Source organism: Pseudocercospora fijiensis, assembly GCF_000340215.1.
Source record: "Pseudocercospora fijiensis CIRAD86 unplaced genomic scaffold MYCFIscaffold_1, whole genome shotgun sequence".
NCBI lineage: Eukaryota > Fungi > Ascomycota > Dothideomycetes > Mycosphaerellales > Mycosphaerellaceae > Pseudocercospora > Pseudocercospora fijiensis.
In genome coordinates, this window is record NW_006921532.1 from 2,119,466 (window position 1) to 2,141,210 (window position 21,745).

General features: G+C 51.6%; 9 protein-coding genes across 9 annotated transcripts; 4 read left to right on the forward strand and 5 right to left on the reverse strand.

The window, feature by feature from the left end:
- Window positions 1-1,471: 1,471 nt before the first annotated feature.
- Window positions 1,472-2,266, forward strand: MYCFIDRAFT_129567 (uncharacterized protein; the record flags this gene model as incomplete). The annotated part of the gene is made up of 1 exon (XM_007922771.1): window positions 1,472-2,266. A coding segment is annotated over one exon (795 nt), but the record flags the coding sequence as incomplete, so codon positions are not given.
- Window positions 2,267-2,284: 18 nt separating this feature from the next.
- Window positions 2,285-3,973, reverse strand: MYCFIDRAFT_158790 (uncharacterized protein; the record flags this gene model as incomplete). The annotated part of the gene is made up of 5 exons (XM_007922773.1): window positions 2,285-2,757; window positions 2,811-3,078; window positions 3,132-3,764; window positions 3,819-3,849; window positions 3,901-3,973. The coding sequence occupies 5 exons, from the start codon at window positions 3,971-3,973 to the stop codon at window positions 2,737-2,739; spliced, it is 1,026 nt and encodes a 341-aa protein (XP_007920964.1). The 3' UTR covers window positions 2,285-2,736.
- Window positions 3,974-4,820: 847 nt separating this feature from the next.
- Window positions 4,821-6,244, reverse strand: MYCFIDRAFT_47929 (uncharacterized protein). The gene is made up of 5 exons (XM_007921813.1): window positions 6,108-6,244; window positions 5,928-6,052; window positions 5,509-5,879; window positions 5,282-5,457; window positions 4,821-5,217 (listed from the first exon to the last, which is right to left on the reverse strand). Exons 1-5 carry the CDS (start codon window positions 6,208-6,210, stop codon window positions 4,910-4,912), a joined length of 1,083 nt encoding a protein of 360 aa, XP_007920004.1. The 5' UTR covers window positions 6,211-6,244; the 3' UTR covers window positions 4,821-4,909.
- A 3,024-nt stretch (window positions 6,245-9,268) lies between these two features.
- MYCFIDRAFT_169375 (uncharacterized protein) lies at window positions 9,269-9,678 on the reverse strand (the record flags this gene model as incomplete). The annotated part of the gene is made up of 3 exons (XM_007922774.1): window positions 9,269-9,322; window positions 9,366-9,373; window positions 9,414-9,678. The coding sequence occupies 3 exons, from the start codon at window positions 9,676-9,678 to the stop codon at window positions 9,269-9,271; spliced, it is 327 nt and encodes a 108-aa protein (XP_007920965.1).
- Window positions 9,679-9,700: 22 nt separating this feature from the next.
- On the forward strand, window positions 9,701-13,751 carry MYCFIDRAFT_212937 (uncharacterized protein; the record flags this gene model as incomplete). The annotated part of the gene is made up of 1 exon (XM_007922775.1): window positions 9,701-13,751. One exon carries the CDS (start codon window positions 9,701-9,703, stop codon window positions 13,433-13,435), a length of 3,735 nt encoding a protein of 1,244 aa, XP_007920966.1. The 3' UTR covers window positions 13,436-13,751.
- Window positions 13,752-14,234: 483 nt separating this feature from the next.
- On the forward strand, window positions 14,235-16,626 carry MYCFIDRAFT_129631 (uncharacterized protein; the record flags this gene model as incomplete). The annotated part of the gene is made up of 6 exons (XM_007922776.1): window positions 14,235-14,322; window positions 14,377-14,418; window positions 14,472-14,524; window positions 14,579-15,117; window positions 15,211-15,523; window positions 15,595-16,626. The coding sequence occupies 6 exons, from the start codon at window positions 14,235-14,237 to the stop codon at window positions 16,624-16,626; spliced, it is 2,067 nt and encodes a 688-aa protein (XP_007920967.1).
- A 172-nt stretch (window positions 16,627-16,798) lies between these two features.
- Window positions 16,799-17,801, forward strand: MYCFIDRAFT_75413 (uncharacterized protein; the record flags this gene model as incomplete). The annotated part of the gene is made up of 3 exons (XM_007922176.1): window positions 16,799-16,993; window positions 17,057-17,464; window positions 17,514-17,801. The coding sequence occupies 3 exons, from the start codon at window positions 16,799-16,801 to the stop codon at window positions 17,799-17,801; spliced, it is 891 nt and encodes a 296-aa protein (XP_007920367.1).
- A 284-nt stretch (window positions 17,802-18,085) lies between these two features.
- Window positions 18,086-18,841, reverse strand: MYCFIDRAFT_75414 (uncharacterized protein; the record flags this gene model as incomplete). The annotated part of the gene is made up of 1 exon (XM_007922177.1): window positions 18,086-18,841. One exon carries the CDS (start codon window positions 18,839-18,841, stop codon window positions 18,086-18,088), a length of 756 nt encoding a protein of 251 aa, XP_007920368.1.
- Window positions 18,842-19,239: 398 nt separating this feature from the next.
- MYCFIDRAFT_124419 (uncharacterized protein) lies at window positions 19,240-20,376 on the reverse strand (the record flags this gene model as incomplete). Its single annotated transcript, XM_007922777.1, has 2 exons — window positions 19,240-20,124; window positions 20,188-20,376. Coding segments are annotated over 2 exons (1,074 nt in total), but the record flags the coding sequence as incomplete, so codon positions are not given.
- Window positions 20,377-21,745: the final 1,369 nt, after the last annotated feature.

Genomic DNA, 21,745 nt, shown 5'->3' on the forward strand with positions numbered 1-21,745 from the left:
AAATGGAGCTGCTCTCCATCGGAACACCTGGTCGATGTCCATACAGCTTTATGGTGCCTGCATATGCTGCATACCGGGCCCTCTTCGCCGTGCAGTGGGCTGGATATCAGAGTATGCTGTTGAGAAGCTATCTGTATGTCACCACCGGCAGTCTCACGGCCTAGTAGATCAGCACGCCCAATGTCCTGGGATACTAACCTTGCCTAGTGGAAGGCTCACTAGAGTTGACAACTAAAAGGTCCGGCACGCATCAATCTCTCCAGAAACTGTCGCAGACAGCCTCGTATCTTTCATGGAGTTGATGCATATCGTGATGTTGATCCAGTGGATCTCTTGTCCCGACTCATTGTCCAAGTGACATAGTGACATTGGCTTGCACTCACCTCACAATCTCCTAGCTCTTGCCACAGTCGAGGTGGGAAGCATAGTTCACAGTAGCTCCCACCGAACGAAGATGCCAAGAACTACGCCATCTGATGAGATCAAGTCCAGACTCAAGGTTAAGGCAGCTTGACGCAAGGCAAATGAGACAGTCGAAGCCTCTCCCGCCGTGGGCTTGGCAGGGAAAATAGCTCTCTTGTCCAAACCGCCTCCTTTCGCACAGATACGTCAATCGCACTATCAGTCTTCTGCTGCTGTCCTTGGCGCGACCACCGCTCCGGACACACTGACGTGCCATACACGTACACAAAAGTGATGCGCTATCACAGCCTCTATAACGATCGAGCATATGAATATGTCGCCACAAGGATCCCTTCTCTGGCATGGTTTGATGCTAACGTCAATCGCGCTTTGTTCACGCGAGCACTATGCAGAAACACACAGCGTTTGGCAAACCTTCTCCTTGCCACACTGGCACTACTAGTACCTCACTGATAAGAGTCAATTCGCCCGAACTACTTAGTCTTGGCTAGAGAACGTTTTGGCTGATCAATGTTTCTTTTCGTATCACCCCGAGGCTGCGAGAGCACATGCAGACTTCGGCTTAACTCATAAACTGCTATATCTCACACTCGTTCTCAGTCTCCCTCGATATTGCTCAAGTCATTTCCAGAGAGTACATTCATGGCATTAGACATCCGCCTCTGCGATACGACTACGCGGAAATAAAAGGCTTCTCGCCCGCCATGACCACCGACGAGACCACAGCACCACCTTCACCTGACCGACCAAGACCACAACGAGCAGTCACCGCGCCAGAGCTTGCTCTCGCATTAGAACAACTATCGTCGACAGATTTGAAATGGCAACGTTCAAGGTTGAAAAGCATAGAAGAGCAAGAACGAAAGCCATCAGGAGCATCGTCAACAGATAAGTTGAATGATCTTGGAGCACATCAACATGTCCAATCCGATGTATGCCCAACCACACCTTTCTCCATTGCCGCAATGACTAACGCCAGAACCAGGAACCAGCGCAAAAAAAGTCCCAATCCCAATCGATTTACAAAACCTTCCGCTACCCACCACCCCTTCCATCCGCCTCAGCCTGGCGCACCTACTTCTTCCAAGAAGTAGCAGGAGATAAATACCTCGAATCCCAACTCCTCTTTATGACAATCGTCACAGGCGCCCTAGACGCAATGACCTTCACGCAATACCGAGTCTTCGCCTCAAAAATGACCGGCAACACCCTCTTCCTCGCCCTCTACGCCTTCCGTCTCCCAGCTTTAGACCCAGGAATTGAAAAAAACGTCGGAATCAGCATGGGAATCTTCGTCTTCGGCGCAACCTTCTTCGGCCATTTAGGTCACGTCTCCAGACAGCGACGAAGGATCTGGTTACTGATTTCAAATTCTTTCCAAGCAATCCTCATGCTCGCGGCCGCGGCGATCAGGTATTGGGTTAGTAGGCAAAGCACCGGACCTGGAGCCATGGCGATATTAGCATGTCTCGCGTTCGCGGAATCGGGACAGATTGCGAATGCGTTAAATGTATCGATGCCGGAACTCAACACTACGATGATTACCGGCGCTTTGATACAGCTTTGTACGGACAAGGACTTCTTCAAAGTGCACAACACGAAACGGAATCGGAGGTTGGCGTTCTTTGCTGCGATGTTAGCGGGGGGGTTCATTGGCACTGCGGTTTTGGCCAAGAGGAGTCCGAGTGCGGTTATTGTGGTTGTGGCTGCTATGAAGGGTGCTTTGGTGATCAGTTTCTTTTTTAATCGGGGCTTGGTGCAGAAGAAGATGCAGCTTGAGGATGGCAATGAGCGAGTTGAAGGAGCTATCACGCCTGCGAGTCGAGTCTTGTGGGGTGATTGAGAAAGTTCGAGGGATGCTGTTTTTGCCAGCGATTGACCTTTAGATTATGACTGACGATGGCATGACGAGGAATTTAGCGAGGCGTTCAGCGTCGATAGCAGAGATCGAGCCGCGATTGCATACAAGATTTAGTGACTCTGCACAATCGGGTTTCCTGTCTTTCTTACACTAGTGATTCTTCTGTACATTTTTTGGTGGCTTGCTATGCATTCTTACAATATGAAATCGGAGCCTGCCTAGAGACTGTTTGACATTGGCGCATGCTCCTTTCCATAGCGCCTGGCATGCATGTTATTCCAAAGAAAAGCAAATTTGAGGCCGTCGAGACTGTTGACACAGGAGGTGATAGGGGTATATGTAGAGGCGTTCTCCTGGTAAGTCGTGTTCGCAAACAATGTAAACTTGCTGAATCCGAGCTGTTCGCGCTGGAACGAGGCTTCGCCCGCCACGCAGGTCATGTCTTTCAGTCCTCAGCGCAGTCCTATTACGCTCTGTGATCACCGTTAGCGGGGATCTGATATCATTGAAGTGAGGTGATGCATACCATTTCCAAAGTCCACACACGCCTGATCCAGACCTTCAGCTTTCCTTCCACTCCCTCAACATTCTCCAGCTCGACACCTTCCCACCAACATCTTCTAGCGGGCTTCCTCCAGAAGAGTAACAACTTTTGCGCCATACCTACCGCATTTGCTGCGCCAGCTGTGTCACCTTTAATGTCTGTTCGCAGCCTTGCCAAAGCAATTGAGCAGATGACGGCTTTCTGTGGCTCTGCGGCTCGATGGCCCCAGGTGTCGTCGTGATTGAATCCGCTGTGAGGAGGTCAGTTTTGGAGGAAGACAACATTTATCATTCTGCCATTTACCCAGCCGTAAGCATTTCGATAAGATGTTGCTCTGTAGTGCCTGGTTCTTCGCTTTTTCGGAGACCCGAAAAAATGCCGTCTTGCTTGAGAAGTGCTCGACTTGCGGCTCGCTTGATGTCTTGCATCTCGGGATGGCCAATGTCTTTCCGTGGTGGAATGGCATAAAAGTCGAGATCTTCCCTCAGTACTATGATACCGGCGCGGTCTTGAAGCATATCGCGTGCGTTGCCGGACATGGGCTCGATTGGCATTGTGTTGGGAGCCAATGGGTCATTTTGAGCATTTGACTGCTCTTCGGATGTTTGGGGGATGGTTTGCGCGACATGTCGGAAGAACTCCAACATGTATTGCAGAGAAACAGGGTCGTACTGTGAGAAATACACAATGTCAGATAAATATACATCAGTGTTGGATATGACATTCTGGATGTCGTTGATTGAGGCAGATGATTGGGGTCTCGCCTGGGTGACCAAGCGGTTTTGGCGAGGATTGCTTACGTCGACTGGATATACGTCGCCGTCGTGGTAGCTGTTCATATGAGCATCGGGGAGCAGGCCATTGGGGAACAGCGACAGCAGGACGAATTCAGGTAATGTGAGCAGCTCATCCCGAGAAAGTGTAAAGCGAGTGCCGCTGGGATCATGTTAGAAGCGGGTTGTCGCTTGAGACTGCGGGGATATAACCGACCGTAATTCGAGCGTGATGTTCTCGTCTGAAGCTATGCAGATATTAGTACGGAGTCGTGTGCGTGTGAGATGTCTACACATACCTCCAAGTGCAGTGTTTATGGGTGCCGGCCCGCCTTGCTGCACCTGCGTGATAATGCTCCCTGCGGCGGCCATGACGTACGTAAAGCCTTCGAGGGGGCTTGAGCCTTCTGTGTATGGAGGCGGTGGCTCTCCGTCGTCTAGGTCCTTGCTTGACTGCCCGTCTTTGGTGTCTCGCGGAAGCGCAGCCTTGGTCTCGGCAACGACAGAGGATGCAGCGGCAGAGCCCTCGGTCTCTTCGAATGGTGGTGCTGGACCGGCTGGCGCAGTGGCAGTGGCAGTGAGGGAATCGGCGCAGGCGGTAGTGAGTGCGCAGTATGGATCTTGCGAGGCCTCTGGGTAGTAGCGCGCCGGGAAGTTGTGAGAGTGAAATGGGGGAGGAGATTCAGCCGAAGCTGATGAGGGCTCGTCGGCGCGCTCTGGAGTGTTCACAGTCGCAGTGCTGAGACTAAAGAAGAGTTCGACGTCGGTCTTGTGTTGCGCGTATGCGCGAAGCGAGGGTGTGGTGTGGATGGAGGCGCTATCGTCGGAAGCCACCGTGCTTGCGGAGCGGTGTAATGCGATGGAAGGGGTAGGTGCGAGGCTGGCGCGAATGCAGGCACAGGCACTAGAGCGGTGACGGCAGCATCGGCCGATGGAGGTGTGGGCGTGGGCGGAGGTGTCGACAGTCAAAGCTCCAACTAAGTTACAGGCGTGAGGTGCGGTCACTGCGGTGTTGATCGCAATTGCAATTGCACGTAAGGGCCGAGCGTGAAGCAAGAGCCGGAACTGGCGCCGCCCTGCCAAGCACAGCTCCCCACCCCCCGCCCACTCATCTCGGATAGCGACAGCGAGGTCTCCGATACATCGTCATTGACGACAATGTAGCCTAACAAACTTCATCTGCATTCGCGATTTGGAGCATGGAAAGTGGGGAACAGCACGATGGCATGATTCCTGGAATTGCGCTCATATCCGCTGTACAGAAATGCTTCTACACGCATCACATCCGTCGCCCCGTCGCCCCGTCAGCTACTCCCTGTTGAAGTCGATGACAATTCTGCCTGCAACCTCTCCCCGTCGAAGAGCCTGAACACTTTCATTAAATCTGGAGACGCCTCGCACCTCTGCAATGCCCTTCAGCAAGCCACGCCGGGCATATTCGAGAGCCGCGGCAGTGTCCTGCATTGTGCCTACCAGTGTGCCGATGACTGAGGTGTTCTTGAAGATCAAGAAGTTGGGATCGGTGCTTATTGTCACCTGGCCAGCAGGTGGCAATGCAATGCACATGATCTTGCCGCCAACACGATCTCCAATGTACGAGAAGCTGTCCTTGTATGCTGCGAGAAAGTCAGCAGACGTCTTTCAAGACAATCATTTCCTCTCAAGTCGTTGCATGCTTACCCTGGTACGCTGTGACCAAGACTCCATGAGCTCCAATTCCATCTGCGACCTCTTTCACGCGAGCAGCTACATCAGAGTGCTCCTTGAAGTCGACAAACTCTTCCGCGCCCATCTCAGATGCGAGCTTTTTCTTGCTGTCGCCGCTGTCGATTACGATTGGCCTCATTCCCATGGCCCTGGAAAGCTGTCAGCCAAAGTCCGGTCCCGAGCCGATGTCAAGTACTCACTTCGCCAGCTGCACTCCCTGGATTCCCACTCCTCCACCACCTCCTGGAAACACAACCCAATTGCCAGGCTTCAGACCAGAGTCGATCAACGCTCGGTGCATGGTACTTGCGGAACACATGATAGGACCTGCAACCTCGTCTGGCACGCCATCGGGAATTCTACTCGTGTAGATCGCGGGCGAGACAAGGTATTGGCGATATGTCCCCTCTGCAAGGAGACCAGTGTGCACTCCCTTCTGGCAGTAGTTCTCGCGACCATTCCAGCAATGCTCGCAATTGTGGCAGACATCCCAGATTGGCTTGATGCCGGCTCGATCGCCGACCTTCCAGCCTTCAACATTGTTTCCGACCTTTACCACAACTCCGGCGCCCTATTAATCGTCAGCCGAGGTGACTTCAAAGAATCCAAACTATCGTACTTCATGGCCAGCACATTTGGTTCCGAAATGAGACATAGGTGGAACCGCCCAGTCATTGAGCATAAAATGGACATCGCTCATGCAGAGTCCAGTGCAATTCAGTCTAAGCAGCAATTGACCATCCTCTATCCACATATTTATATCAGCCTCCGCTGTCGGCTCCAAATATTGACCACTCACTTGGCTCGGGCACGTCCACCTCTTGCACTTCAACCCTGAAGTCGGGCCCTTCATTCACAACTACGCCTGCAAGACCCTTTGCTGGAATCTCGATGTCTGCCATATTGGGAAAATCTGAGGAGTATCGTTATTGCGCGAGAAGAAGGCTCGACACGAGAAATCAGCTGAGACGAAGGTCCTGGCTCTCTTATAGGCTTACTGACTCCTCTCAGGATGCTATTTGCTTAGCCGCAGCTTGGCTGCAAGATTTTTGACCGAAGATCATGGCATCATGCTTCCTGACACCGCGGTCTTTCACGACCCGAGCTCTTCATGCAATCCATGGCCACGCGGGGCAGGCCAAGCGGGGTAGATCTCTTCCACAAGGCAGGAGCCTCCATCTAGAATTGAGGCGCAATAAGCCCGGCAATCTGAGAATGGAGCTTGGCCGGAGAAGGATTGCCTTGTTTGTAGAACTACAGCTGTGAACAGTACGGAGTGAAGCTTTCGAAAGCTGCTAGCTTGGCTGACTATATGTTTTCTGGCCAACCATCAAGGTCCCGACTAGTGTTGCCGTACTCCTGGAAAGAAGGCGACTCCTCCTAGATGCTAATGCTAATACGCTCACGGCCCATTAATAAACATACATGGTCTCCTGCACACGCGCTGGTGGATCTGTGACATTCTGCAAAGCTGCATGATCCTGGAACAGCTTCGCTAGTAGCTCCGGCATTCGACCTTGGCCCGCGCTTTCTCCATGATCATTCGACTCTTTCTGTACGAGTCGAGGCCTGCACTTCAAACAAATCGCAAGTCGTTTAATTGACCATTGGTCCATTGGCAACCTTGAAAGTGGGCCAGGACTAAACGTAAGCTGATAAATTGCTTCGATTCCGACTCTTAGGTAAGTTGCAACTTCCGATCGTTAACTCAATCGCACGAGAGGTATCATAATGCGATATTCTCTCAAGAATTGACGGCGCTCAAAAGTCGTGAATCCAGCGTACAAACGTAATAACACGCTTTGATCTTGCCTGGACTAGCATTCCATACTGCTTGCTATCGAAGAAGGCAAGCTGCAGAACTCAGTAAACCCAAGTGCCGTGACATCCCGCTTATCTTTACTGTTCATTGCAGCTAGTGTTCAGACTAGCCCTTACGTTGCTGACCTCAAATGATGGCAGGAACTTGAGATTGTCGTCCCAAGTGCTGGATCCCTGCCGTATATCTCCAAAAGTTGATTCTTCCTCGCTGCTCGAGCTGTGCGTGGCGCATTATGGACAGAGGTCTTGTCTAGACTATCATATTCTGAGCATGCCTTGCTCCTGGTGACTCGGAAGTCAGCTTCCTAACAAAGATGCTACAGCTCAAGTGGAGTACTGCGTGGAGTGTATCCTTCCCAGAATGGCCTAACAACGAGTTTAAGGAAAACAATGACGACCTGCCAAATTGATATCGACTAATGCCGCACGCCGAGAACGATACATGGGAGTTGTGTGCTAAGAAAGGAACTATAAAGGACCTCTCGCGGAGACTCCGAGCCAGATCTCTCAAGTATTTCGACAACGCATTATGCAAAAGAGCAGCGATTGAAACAGGCCGGCGCAGGAAAAGCATCAGCAGCCGAACACACGAGGGAGAGAGAGCGCGTCAAGATTCCAGCGGTCTATCAAAAGTCGATCGAGCTACTCCTTAAGAGTCGTCGAGCCGCTCCGAAGACTCTAGGAGAAGAGCATCTGCCATGCTCGCAAGCTCGTTTTCGATGCCAATTGTGGAGGAAATGCTGCTAGAGTTGATGGCGTGGGAAGTAGGTGATCTGGAGAGTCGGAAGTGAAGATATAATCAGGGTTAGGGTTAGGGTTCAACAGAAGCGCATGATCGCGTGATAAGGGTTGACTAGCGCAAACGCGTTGCGCGTCGACCTTTGCTTGCCTTGCCACTTCGACATTCGACGTTCGACATTCGACCTTGCCTCTGCAAACAAGCACTCAACACACGTGTACAGAACACCACACGTCCCTATCAATCCCACTGAATAATCGCTTTCGCAGAGTCAAGATGTCCGAGGAATACGATGAGACACAGTCCGGCTACGAAGATGGCATGGCCGGCGGTCCTGGAGCGCCTACACCTCTTTCCGGACTCGAGGTAACCTCATTGTATGGCAGCGATTGAGACAGCATTGACACCTCAGCAGGGTATCAACGGGCTCACAAAGCGTGACATACAACTCTTCGTAGAGGCAGGCTACAATACTGTGGAGAGCGTTGCATACACACCAAAGAAGATTCTTGAATGCATAAAAGGCGTATCGGAGCAGAAGGCCACGAAGATCCTCACAGAGGCTAGCAAGCTTGTGCCAATGGGCTTCACAACAGCCACCGAAATGCACGCACGACGATCAGAGCTCATCTCCATCACGACCGGTTCAAAACAGCTCGACACCCTGCTGGCTGGCGGCATAGAAACAGGCAGTATAACGGAGCTATTCGGAGAGTTCAGAACAGGAAAGAGTCAGATCTGTCACACGCTCGCAGTGACATGCCAATTGCCGTTCGACATGGGTGGAGGAGAAGGTAAATGTCTGTACATCGACACAGAGGGCACCTTTCGTCCGGTACGGCTGCTCGCTGTCGCTAACAGATATGGACTCTCGGGCGAGGAGGTGCTGGACAATGTCGCATACGCTCGTGCATACAACTCAGACCACCAACTTCAATTACTCAATCAGGCAGCACAGATGATGACAGAAACACGATTCTCCCTGCTCGTGGTTGACAGCGCCACAGCTCTCTATCGCACTGATTTCATGGGACGTGGAGAGCTTTCGAATCGCCAAACTCATCTGGCAAAGTTCATGCGTATTCTGCAGCGCCTGGCAGATGAGTTCGGTATTGCTGTGGTCATCACAAACCAGGTAGTCGCACAGGTGGACGGCGGTCCTTCGGCAATGTTCAACCCAGACCCCAAGAAGCCGATAGGTGGAAACATCATTGCACACGCATCGACAACTCGATTATCGCTGAAGAAAGGTCGCGGCGAGACCAGAATATGCAAGATCTACGACTCGCCATGCCTTCCCGAAAGCGATTGCATGTTTGCTATCACTGAAGAGGGCATCAACGACCCACAGCCGAAGGATTTGGAGAAGGACTGAAGGCAGAAGTGAGAATTGTGTCAGCTCACCTGGTTTGACTCGAGCGATCTTGCTGTTCCATGTATATACCCCGTCGCGACTGAGGAGCGAGGTCGCTTGTTAGATATGCTCGAGTGCATGACTAATGACACTTACGAAGCATCCATTTCGAGAGCAAAGTGCGTTTCAACGCATTCTGCCATATCCGCAAAAGTGTATCTTGTCTCTCCTCCTCACTTGATGTAACTCCTGGCCTCGTACACTGGGCATGATTGCGGTGGCCACTGCCCAGTGCACCTGCACTTTCGCAAATGATTTGCCTCGAGTCAAATATTGGTTGACTGCTGTCAATTGGCTTTTCGGCACGATCCGAGCTCTTCCAACGCGGTTCACGTCTACAAACGAAAGCTCCAAACGAAACATCAAATCCTCGCTTTCATCACCACGACCTGGCATTGTCCAGCGCTCTACCTTCGACATGGCCGCCGACTCTGCGCCGCCCCCGTCGCTTTATCAAGAGACACGCGTCTCCTTCGCGCCAGCGTCACCAAACACCACACTACACATAAATACTGCCGGCAACAGCAGCAGCAGCGCTCTGGTGCCTTTCAGCGCTGGACGCAAGCGCGGCTTTGACGAGATCAGCGGCAATGATGAGGAGGCATTTGCGCGCAAACACCTTGCCACGGAAGGCTCGGTTTTCTTCAGGTCGAAAGGCAGGAGTCCGCGCAGTTTTGTCTGGCGCGTCCTGAACGATCGACGATTACTCGAGCTGCGCTGTGTCGACATCGTGCATGACAGGCACAGCAAGAGCGAATGTTGGCTCACATACAAGATTTCGTTCCAGGACAAGATACTGCCAAATGGTGTGGTCCTGGCAGATTCGACGAGTAAAGACGAGCTGGACATCTTCATTCTGAGCGGAGACGATCTCTTTACGATCGCACTGCCGAAACATCTTCTTGTGAGGGAGACAGCACCCACCGACTTCGACTCGACCACGGCATTCAAGAAGTTTTCCCCCGCGACCTTTCACGGACAAAGACCTTATCGAATTATAGCGGTCAGCAACCTTGAGCTATTCGTGTCGCTACAAGATGGCAGCCTTATGCGTCTTGAACGAGAACCAAATCAGAATGGGGGCGACTGGCGCGTCACGTTCTTCAGCGAAGGAGGTTGGAGCGGCTCGCTCAGGCGCACGCTGCCCTGGGCTCGGCAAACCATCAAATTCGGAGACCTTACACTTGATACTAATGCCTGTGCTGCCATTGCCAAGAGCCCTGATGCAAAGTACATCTGGACTGTTGGTTTGAACCACACTCTCAAAGCTTGGAGTGTGGAAACTGGAGGAATAATTGCGCAAATGGATATGCTCGACGACAGGAAGAGGCATGCCGATGAGAAAAGAAAACAAGCAAATTATGCAATGGGTGCTGAGCAAGGCACACTATTGCAAATCGTAAGCGCTATGGGTGTCCCCGATGTGCTTTACTTTATCGTGCTGCAGTCTCCCAAGGAACACGAATTCAAGTTTTATGCCATCAAGTCGGACGACATTGAGCCTATCAAGATTCATGATACGCAAGCCAATCAGGAGCCTCTCATTGCACCGATCGCAGAGATGCTAGATACAAACATCTGGCATTTGGCTGATTTTACTGTCTCGCCCGGCAGAAAATGGCAGAACAACCAAATCTGGATCCGAGCCAGGAGTGGCGCCGTCTGTCGGACTTTCATGCTCAATTTCAATTTGATTGACGACACAAACGCTGCGATCCCCCTTGCCGATCTTTGGAAACGAGGATGGAGCATTGTCAAGGATTCGTCTGCAAGCATCGAAATCATTAAACAATGTCCAGATTACATCGAGCTCGATCCAAGTGTCAGGACTATTGCAGCGCCAAACGAGAAGTGGTTGGCCTTCATATTTTATCCTGGTCGATTCACCGAAGCCTCTTTAGAGACTGCGCTACACATCTACCGCAAAGGCCGCAACCTTCCAGCATCTACTGGACGCAGCTTTGCCGCGACTGAAGAGCCCTTGGAGCAGCGTCTCATCACTGCCGTCACATCCAAGATCCTACTACGACGAACGTCGAATGATCAGCCTGACTACGACACATATCACCTTGATCTTCAGGCTCAATGGCAGACATTCTTCTCCCTGCTATCTCACATCCACACACGCAGGCACGAAGTAATAGGCTCTGCTTTTGATCCCGAGGGTCGTCTGCCTTGGACCATTTGTGCAGACTTTGTGGCTCCATTACGCTTGAGCAGCGAGATCGAGCTTCTGAGCAATAATTCTGGGCTCGTGATAAACGGTCAAGTTTTAAACGAGGAAAGCCAGTACGACGATGCTTTGATGGACGGCATCTGGCCACACGGCAAAGAAGACATGACCAAGAGCGGCTTGTTTGCAGTTGCAGAGCAATTTCGTCACTATCTGTCGCCAACATCTCAAGAGCGACTTCGGTCTGCTGCAGTACAAGATGCTCTTATTGCATTACCGAACGACACGATCGACGACTCACAACTCAAAGACCTCTGCGACCACTGTGCATTCAGTGATGACATCACGGATGAGGACTTCCAAGCCCTCAACGACTCTGCGTCCGCGTTCAATGGATTGGGCTGCTTGACAGACGACGTGTTCCTTGCGGTCACTGAAGGACTTGTCTTCTCGGAAGTCCACGGAGCTGAGTTCAAGCGCACTCTTGTACGCTTCGGCAAAGATATCGCTATTGCCATTGCACAGGAGACCATACAGCGAATCCAGCGTGTATTATTGGACTTGATGGCACTTGTGATTTTCATGTACGCCGACTTGGAGGATCTGTCGATGGAATTCCGGCCACTTGAAGTTTACGACAACCTGCGAACGCAGCTGAAACGCTCTGAGTATCGATCGTGGCTAGTCGCACATCAAAGTGGTCGGAAGAACGACGATACTCTAATGACGCTCTATGAGCATCTATTCCTTCCAGATTGGAATGACATTGCTAAGGAGGCACCAAGTGCCGAAATGCCCGAGCTCTTGACCGCCTGGAACCGCGACTGGGTCTTCGCTCTGGACCTCAAGAGCAGATGGGAGGAAATCACTGATTGGATCATGTCCAAGCTTCTGAAAGAGGAACAAAACGACCTCGCTGCAGATTTCATCAAATTCTTGTCACAAGGCGGATCTTGGACTACATATCTTCAAGGTCGTTTACTCCTTGCTACAGGCGAGTACGATCTAGCGGCTTCATCTTTCCGAGACGCGGCTAAGGAAATGAGCTCTGGACTGCTGCTTGGCGTTCGCGACAATTCTGCTCATCTTCTCGATGCTACCGAGGTCAACCTGCTCGGAGGCGGCATGGACAAGTACTTTGAGCATATTATGTCGCTCTTTGAGAGTCTCAAAGTCTTCTCATACACTGCAGAATTTGCTCAGGCTGCTCTCAACAACATCAAAGTGACCCCTCGCTGGCGGCAACAGCTGGCGGCGATCGACCTGCGCAAGTCGCAAAACAAATCTCCAGCTCCACAGCAGATTGACGACGCAATGGAGGAGATACATCTGCTTAGGGTGCGCGATGGAACAGAAAATCTTCTGAGCAGGCTGTTCAATGCTTGGAAGGAGACGGGCCGATTTGAAGATGCACATTCTGTGCTTGAGACCATTAGCGACCCAAACTTGCAAAGGCAGGGTCTGTGCTCGCTTATCGACAAATGCATCAAGCAAGACGCAGTCCCTGTCCTGCTCAGCTTGCCGATTTCTGACGATCTGGTACAGTATGCCGATGCGGAGCTCCTCAGGCTGGCGAAACGTAGCATGGGCACGTCAAATGCAGCAATTTCGGGACCACCATATCACCAGATTCTTTTCGCCTTCAGGACACAGATCGGAGACTTCCGAGGAGCAGCGGCATTACTTTACCTACATCTTGAGCATCTCAAGGCAACCAAGACGTCGATCATGATGGATCCTGATGACGAGACACTTGTGCAGGTATATGTGCTTCTCATCAGCACACTGGCTTGCTGCGCTGAGGACGAAGCATGGCTGCTGGCGGATCCACTCAAGGGCGTTCATCCATCGGGGGCCAAGAGGAGGCTGGTCAGGTTGGAAGACATCAGGAGAGAGTATGCTGCGGAGTTGGATAAGAGGAGTGACATTGAGCAAGGACGATTTGCACTCGTTGGTGGTGACGAGATGGACATGCTATAATGTCTAAGCTCCTGCAGAACCAGTCATGAATGATGACTTGATAGCTTCGATCAAAACGATGATCGAAAACACCCTTGTTCTAGGAAGAAACTCTATCACGCTCATAGTTCCTGAAGTGCTGATCCTGTCCAGCCAAACGCCAGCAAGAATGAAGACACTTTGACGACGAAGATGCTCAGACTCTCGAGACTGCCAACGCGCTAGTCAAGCATGAAAGAGTGTGTCTCGACTGGATTTGGTGGCATGAAGGACGCTGAGTAGGCTTGCAATTCCATAGCATAGACTGTATCCTCGCGAGTCAAAGCCTTGTCGACCGTGGTCATATCATGATATCATTCGTGTCAGGTTCGCGTATTGTCCCAAGTCATTATTATTGCCACTGCCGGCCGGGCCGCAGCAGAACTAGAATATAGGTCTAGTTCTAGCCCACGCTCATTATTGCCAGAATCGTGATGATAATGCGCTGCACGGTCTTGAGAACACGTCCGGCTGCATTCGGATGCGAAAGGGCAGACGGAGAAGACCACTTGATGAGCATGGGAGGGATTCGGAGTGGACGAGGGCTGTGCAATGAAGCTCTGGACCAGACCCACCTCCGACGCCTACGCCTCAGAAGCTGACCACTGACATCGGCGCGGGTCATGGACACACAATGCGGCCTGGAAATGCCGTGCCTGGTCTCATCTTGTGCATTCAAGTGCTTCTTGCCGTTTCAAGCGACTCTGCATCCACCGTACACGCTTTCACGCACCCTCGACTTCGATAACGATCGCCATTCACTCAGCCCGCTACAATGGCGATGAAGCGAGTGGGAGCATGGCTGCACCCCTCCAAAGCCAGCATACACCAGAGCAGGAGTCTGACGGCTCTCGATGAATCTGCTGCGTGTGAGAAAAGAACGTGGCATGCTTCTTGAACCATGAACGGTTGACAGTGGGTAGTGCAAGAGGCCATGCGGCAGGCTGCCTATATCGTAAATGATGGTATAAGAGACACGCGACACCAGTAGAGAGCCACGTGCTTACACTTGCTGTAGAAGTAGATAAGGCAGAAGCAGAGCTGGCCAAAGGGAACTCGCCTTTTCATAAGGTAGGCTCACGGCTTCGATGCAGTGTATCAGACTGACCAGAGTCGACAAAGTAGCTGGGAAGTGCGACAACATTATTCTTGCGAGCCACTCTTGGCTTTGAGAAGGAGATGATGGAACAAGCAGGCGTACGTCTCGCGGATGCTCAAGATTCAGCAAGCGAGTATCACAGAAGAGCCCTGCGAGATGCATCGACAGCACATCAAAGCGCCATCTATCCCAGAGGCTCCGAATATGCCTTGTGCCATGCTGAGTCGCAGCTCATGTCGGCCGTCGTTGGCGTACTCAATGAAAGCTTGTCCGAAAGTCTCAGAGGGTTCTACAACCTTCGCAAAGCGTTTACAACGCTGCAAGAGATTGTGGATGCCGAGAACAAGTACCTCGAGAAGCATTTCTCCAGCTCTACTACCTCTTTGACCAGTGGGACACGATCTGACACTTCAACGGCCCCTGGGAAGAACGCATCAGAAACCAATTCTGGCGTCTTGACTCCTGTCGATGCAAAGGACGCCGATGACGATGAGCTTGAGTTCGTTGATGCTGAGGAAAGTGTCTCCGACCAGGTGACTCCGCGTGTTTACAAAGGCAACTTGGAGTTTCCAGATATGGACGATCTTAAGCTACAGGAAACGATCAAAGACCTTGAGCATGACCGAGCAGCGTCGAACGATGTTGCTACCAAAAAGAGCGGAAAGCCTGAGCAAATTGCAACAGATGCACCAAGTGCGGCCGAGAAGGCTGAAGATCAGCTGGACTTCGCGTCTGTGTCCTCCGACCCAATTGACATCTTCATCCACTCAGGTGCCGCAATGTGCTTCGGCTTGTTACAGCTATTGCTTTCTATGGTCCCGCCTGCGTTTGGCAAGATCTTGAGCATATTCTCGTTTCGTGGCGACCGCGAAAATGGTCTGCGACTGCTTTGGAGAGCCACGGCGTTCAAGCATAACATAAACGGTGCTATGGCGGGACTAGTCCTCCTGCCTTTCCACAATGCTGCAATTGTAGGGTCCTCGCTTGCCATTCGGCAAGGTCAATCTTCGGTGACATCTGCTGACCATTTCCCTAATTCCAGGCACTATGCGACATTCATCGTCGAGAAGCCTACCCGACAGAGCGGCTGCGGCAGCTACTCCATGAGATGCGGTCGATATATCCCAACTCATTGCTATGGCTGCTCGAAGAAGCACGGATGCATGGTGCTGAAAGGGATCTGGAAACGGCGATTGAAGTGCTAAAGGGAGACTCCAAGCCTACCACTTTGAAACAAGTCGAAGCTCTGCGTGTGTTTGAGACATCCATGGCCTGCATGTTCCTCCATCGCTACGAAGAATGTGCGCAGTCCTTCATTCGATGCATCGACCTAAACAATTGGTCCCATGGTCTGTACTATTATATCTCGGGCGCTTGCTACGTAGAGCTCTATCGGCAGTATCAGCACACCGATCCAACGGTTGCTGAGCAGCACAAAAAGAAAGCGACAGAGCTGCTGCATCACGTGTCCGCCAACGTCGGCAAGAAGCGCTTCATGGCTCGTCAGTTACCGCTCGATGTCTTCATCATGCGGAAGATTGCCAAATGGGAACATCGAGCCCAATCGCGACACTGCGACTTCATCGATGCTATTGGTGTATCGCCGCACGAAGAGATGATCTACTTCTGGTCTGGTTTGAAGCGAATGAGGCCCGAGCACATTGCCGTGTCTCTGGCATCGTTGGAGTGGTCCGAGAGCCAGCCGACGTGGAAGGACGAAGCGGCCGACGAGAAAGCAATCCTATCACTGCTGAAGGCAACATGTCTCCGCAATCTGGGCAAGGTCGCGGAAGCCCAGACCGAGTTGAAAGAGCACGTTTTGTGTCACCCTGTGTCTGCCATTACCGCATGCGATCACGCAGACAATTGGCCGTTGCCCGTTGCGCACTATGAAAAGGCGATTTGTCTGTGGGATCAGGCAGGGGGACAAGATGGTGACCGAACATCTTTGAAGCAATGCAGCGATGAGCTCGCGGTGGTGGAGAGATGGGGAAGCTTCGACTTGGATGCTAGAATCGGGCTCAAATTGACGACAGCAAGAGAGACTCTGAGGAGAATTGGCATCAGTCAATGAGTGCCAGCATGTAGACCATAGAGGAGGAACGGAAGGCAAGTGCAGCCGATTATTCAAAGCGCACCTGCCCTTCCAGTTGCACATGCGTTCTTGGCGTTCCTGCCGTCCCCAAGCGGAGCCTTTCACTCACGTCTCTTCGCTCTTCAATTCCACGACGGAACCATCACAAACCATGGCTTTGACACGCAAGCGCAAGAAGGCCAGCTCGACGGCTGCAAAAGCCTCGAAGGCTCGCAAGAGCGAGTCAATGCCTGCATCGGGCGCTTCGCCTACATCTGACGCATCGCCACCTCAAGCGGCAGAGCAGGAACGTAAAACGGGCTTCCTAGACCTTGCGCCAGAGCTACGCGAGATGATATATGACTCTGTAAGTACATTCTCGCCGAGTCTGCCCTCCTGTGACACATTCTCTGACCTTCGCCGCTTCTAGGTGCTCGAAATCTGCCCTACCGCTTTCTCCAAGAGGGCCAAGCACCTTACAAGCACAGCTGGCCTAGCTCGCGTCAACAAGCAGATTCGCAGCGAGTTCCTCGCCAGGGCATTGACGAATGCGCCAATTCTGAAGACTACCGTCTGCAACTTCGACTTCAGCCATGTCGTGACTTTCCTCAACAAGCTACCAGAGAGCGATCTCGCCGATCTGGAATCCGATGAGCCCCAACGCACCATGCTCATCGAGTTGAAATTTCCAGGACCGTATTTTGCCGACTTGAAGCTGTTAAAGCGGTGGCTCAATCGGGCAGACACTAGGCAGTACGGTTTCGACCAAAGCCTAGGAAGATATGTCTCGAAAAGAAAAAAGGGCGCATTGATCAACTACCAGTATTCTGCCAAGGCAGTAAGTGTTACCAAATCTGCGCTCAGTACGCCTACTAACTACCTTCAAGGCACACCCAGCTCTCTACCTTGATTGCCCCAAAGGCCCGCTCCACTATGGTAGCAGAGTTCAAACGATGTCCCTGTCCTACATACTGAGTTTTCCCGGTGGAAGATATGGCGAAGAGACAGCGAAGATCAAGCAGACCCTCGAGCAGTCACACATTGAGTTCGAACAGTCACGTTTGGCAGATGCATTTGCAGAGGAGGATCTCAAGGTGCTCAAGGAGCGCGAGGAGCAACAGCTAGGAAGTGAGAAGAAAGTGTGGCCCTGGCACTTGCAAGAGGAGGACATCTGACGCCGCATGAGCAGAGATGAGTGTACAACCCATGGAGGAATGAATATGAGGCCTACCAATGGCGAGCTCGATGCGCACCGTTGGCACGTACGTGATTTTACTTGATCGCCAGTGCAAAGTGTTTCAGCGCTCTATATGGCATCGAGGAATGACTGGCACTCGCCGCGCGTGCAGTAATCATATTGGAGAAGAGCATGAATCCGCAGAGTGGCTTGTCATGCAGTTCAAGACGAGGTGGTGAGGGGCACCATGTAGCTTGCCACAATGCCAGACTTGAACGGCGCCTACTCGGCCTTCTCCCTCTTTCCCCATCTCTCAATGAAGAATCTCCTAGGCTCCACGCCCTCTAACTTCTCCCATTCCAACTCCCCATTCCTAATCGGCAAAGTCTCAACACCTCTAACCTCAACCCTCGCCACGTCATCACTATCCGTCCATCTAACCTCATACGCTTCAGGACCTTGCTCAGCCAACACACCATTGAATCCATCGCATGGCTCTCGATTGAGCAAAGCCCTGAAAAATGAAGTGATACAAACACCATGCGTAGCGATAGCGACTGTTCTCCTCCCTTTTCGATCCGACGACAGCATTTTGAGAGCTTCAATTCCAATGATCTTGCCCAGACTTTTCTTTAATCTTTTGACGAAATCTTCGAAGCGTTCCACGCCGACATTGGGGAATTGTTCCTCTGCGCTTCGCGGTGAGGACATGTTGAGCTTGTCGTAGCTCTGTCCTTCCAAGGTGCCGAGACTCTGCCCTCGCAAGTCTGGATCGGGAATGTGCTCTAAGTTAGGGCGAGAGGAGAGGATTGGTTCGATGGTTTGGAGCATTCGTGTTAAAGGAGAGTGGTAGATGATATCGATTTCTTCTGCCTCTAGGTTTTGAGCAAGGACTTTGGCTTCTTCTAGGCCTTTGGTGGTCAAAGATGTATCGCGGTGGCCTTGAAGGATTCTGTCGATGTTGTCTTGGGTTTCGCCATGGCGGATGAACAGCAGATTGAGTTTAGCGCCAGAATCAGATGATGTTTGAGATGCCATGTTGGCCGTCGTACAAGCAGGATGTTTGTGCAATGGTAATGATAGTCCAGATTATGCTGGTTAGTGTTTAGTGTGATAGAGCATGTACCCCGCTCGGCTTCGGCATGGTGTTCCTCATACGTTTGGCCATTATTCTGGCGATAATAGCTATCGAGTTTGCATTTGTTGCAGGCTTGCAGACCTGCTAGACCGGTTGCAGCTGATGGTACGATATATTAAGGATCATTGCCTCCTTGCAAGCTCTCGCAAAATGCCTCGTGGGCCTGAGCGAATTTGACGGCGACACCTTTACGGCGAGCAGGCCAATCCCGCATAAGTGGGCACCACTCGTAGTTGATCTGATGTCTCGAACCGGGGGCTAGCCTCTCGCTCAAGCTTTCCTATGAACCGGATATACCACCAACAATTTTGACGCCGCCTGGGTCACCTGCAAAGGCGACCGCATACCTGAACGGGTGCCACTCGACAAACGTCGGCGCGTTAGTGGTCTCCACGGTGTGCAGAAGCTCTCCAGTGTCGACGTGCCAAATGTGAAGGCCTTTCTCGTGAACCTTGTCCTGATCGATACCACCTCCGCAGACTAGATATTGTCCATCCATGGAGAAGGACAGCGATCGCACTGCATTGGCGTTTTCAGTCAAGACGTGCTCGCAAAGCCATGAGCTGGTGTCCCACAATGTGATTGCAGAGTCTGAGCCAGCAACAGCAACGTAGTTTCCAGCTGGGGAGTGCTGGACGGAGTAGGTGGTGGATGGATGACCTGAAAGAGAGTGAATAGTTTTCATAGAGGGATACGAGAAGACCTTGACCGAGCCATCGACGGTAGCAGCAAGTAAATGGTTGCCGCTATTCGTGAATGCCATCTCGTAGTAGTAAGGCTTCTCGTATGGCTTTTCCATGAGGATACTTGGGTGCATTTCGTATTTGAGGGATGCAGCTGTGTTGGCAGTCGTGGTGGTAGTGGTGGTGGTGTCAAGCATGGTAGTGTCTGCTCTGCGAAGATCGAAAGAGGTGACCTTGTCCTTGCCAGTGCCTACCAACAATTCTGAGCCAGTCGGATGCCATGTGAGGAAGAGGCATTGTTCGCGTACATCGTATTCGCCGCTCTTGCCTGTGATATTCGTTCTTACGCCAAGACCAGCTCCGCCAGCCAGTCCTGTAGCTCCTCCAGGTGCTCTCACATCCCATAGCCTGACCATTCCATCCAGCCCTGCGCTGGCAAGTAGATGCTCCATGCGCGGATTGAACGAGATCTTTTCCACCGGCTTGGCATGTGCGCCTGGCTTTGAAGGGTTGTCGCGCAGCTCGGTACTCGCTTTCACGTCGGGTCGTTCTGGATTCCACACTCGAATATTGGTGCTCACAGTATTCGCGATCAATGCGCCGGTAGGGGACCATGATATGCTGCGAATATTGGGCGCAAGAGTGCTTCTTGATGAGGTCGGTGAGTCTGAGAGGAGCACTGGCTTGGCGGTCTTAAAGTGCAGTGCGACAGCATCTTTTCGCAAAGCACGAGGTCGTGGTGGAGGAGGCATTGTGCTGTGCGTGGAAGTGGAGGAGGGAGGCTGTGTATGGCAGCGTGAAAATGCGAAAATGGAGCAGGCGAAAAGCACAGCAAACTCCCCCAACGCCGTCGCTAGAACTAAGTCGAGTAGAAATTAACAATCCTCCCTCACTAGAGCACTACCATGCAGTATGGAGGTGGTGGTATTGTGGTATTGTGGTGGTGCTGGGATACTCGGGACGGGACGGGAGTCAAGGCCGGGAAGGGCTAGTACACTTTAAGCCCACGCCCACGCCATGCAGTCTGGAGCACGCGAACCAGGAATTGGCGACGAGAAGCAGACGCAGAAGCAGGCTCGACCAACTCCGACTCCACCTCCACCTCCACCTCCTGATACTCTATACCAGCACATATTCACTGACAAATGCCACTTCTTTGACCTGTCAGCGACCACATTTCTTCCTTCCTTTACCTACACGCGTGCCGCTGATAAGGTTCATCGGCTCATGCAGGCTTATGCAGCTCTTGTCATCGAGCATTAGCATCCCTTTGAAAACTCGTGGACAGACGCAGCTAGAGCATTAGCGGCGGGACATAGGAAGTCTGATCGAGCCACCTACCTAAATTGGGTGTAGAGCCCGACTTCCCGCCCGCTCCTTAGCTATCAGAATCTAGGGTCGTCCGATCTCGGTTTCTACGCCGCTATCTACTATAGAATCTATGTTTATCGGTATAGACCGTTATTTAAGTCGTTAAGGTATTGTTAATCGCTATAGATATTACGGACCTTCTTAATAGCGAGACGTACGATTATAACGAGCTAATTGCTACTACCGAGGACCTATTTAACGTATACGATATCGACCCTAATACTATGTTTCTAGCTACTAACGATAGCATTATAGACGCCGAGTTCCTGTCGTCTCGTAAGCTACGTAAGGCTATAGCGAAGTCGTTATTCGAGGCTCTAACCTATAAAGAGCCTATAGTAGACGAGCGCTCTGAGCCTCTAATTATAGCTAATAACCTTAGTAGCTAGAGGCGCACTTGCTATATAGCAGAGTCTAAGCCGGATACTGTCTAACCTAAGTTTTAAAAAGCTAGCTCTTACTATCTATTAGAAGGTATTAAATACGAGAGGCAGGTGCGGCTGCTAGTTAAGGAGATATTCGAAGGCGTAGATAGCGATAATCTACGGTCGGACCGTAACCCTCGAAAGCTATCGACTCGTAACCCTAGAGGCTAGCGACTACTACTAAAGTAGTTTAATATTATATAGCCGGCTATTATCTATAGGATAATAGTGTTGTATACTAACTAGTATACTAGATGGAAACCTAAGTTTAAGAAGGTCGTAAACAGTAGTAAGGAGGTATAGGTTTTAGGGCGGAAATAGAAGC

Bases quoted from the DNA above. Each gene is read 5' to 3' on its own strand.
- MYCFIDRAFT_47929 (XM_007921813.1), bottom strand. From the start codon at position 6,210: ATGGCAGACATCGAGATTCCAGCAAAGGGTCTTGCAGGCGTAGTTGTG. The intron at 6,053-6,107 runs GTGAGTGGTCAA...ATATGTGGATAG, and splicing joins GGTGGACGTGCCCGAGCCAA to AGGATGGTCAATTGCTGCTT. The intron at 5,458-5,508 runs GTGAGTACTTGA...ACAGCTTTCCAG, and splicing joins CAGGGAGTGCAGCTGGCGAA to GGCCATGGGAATGAGGCCAA.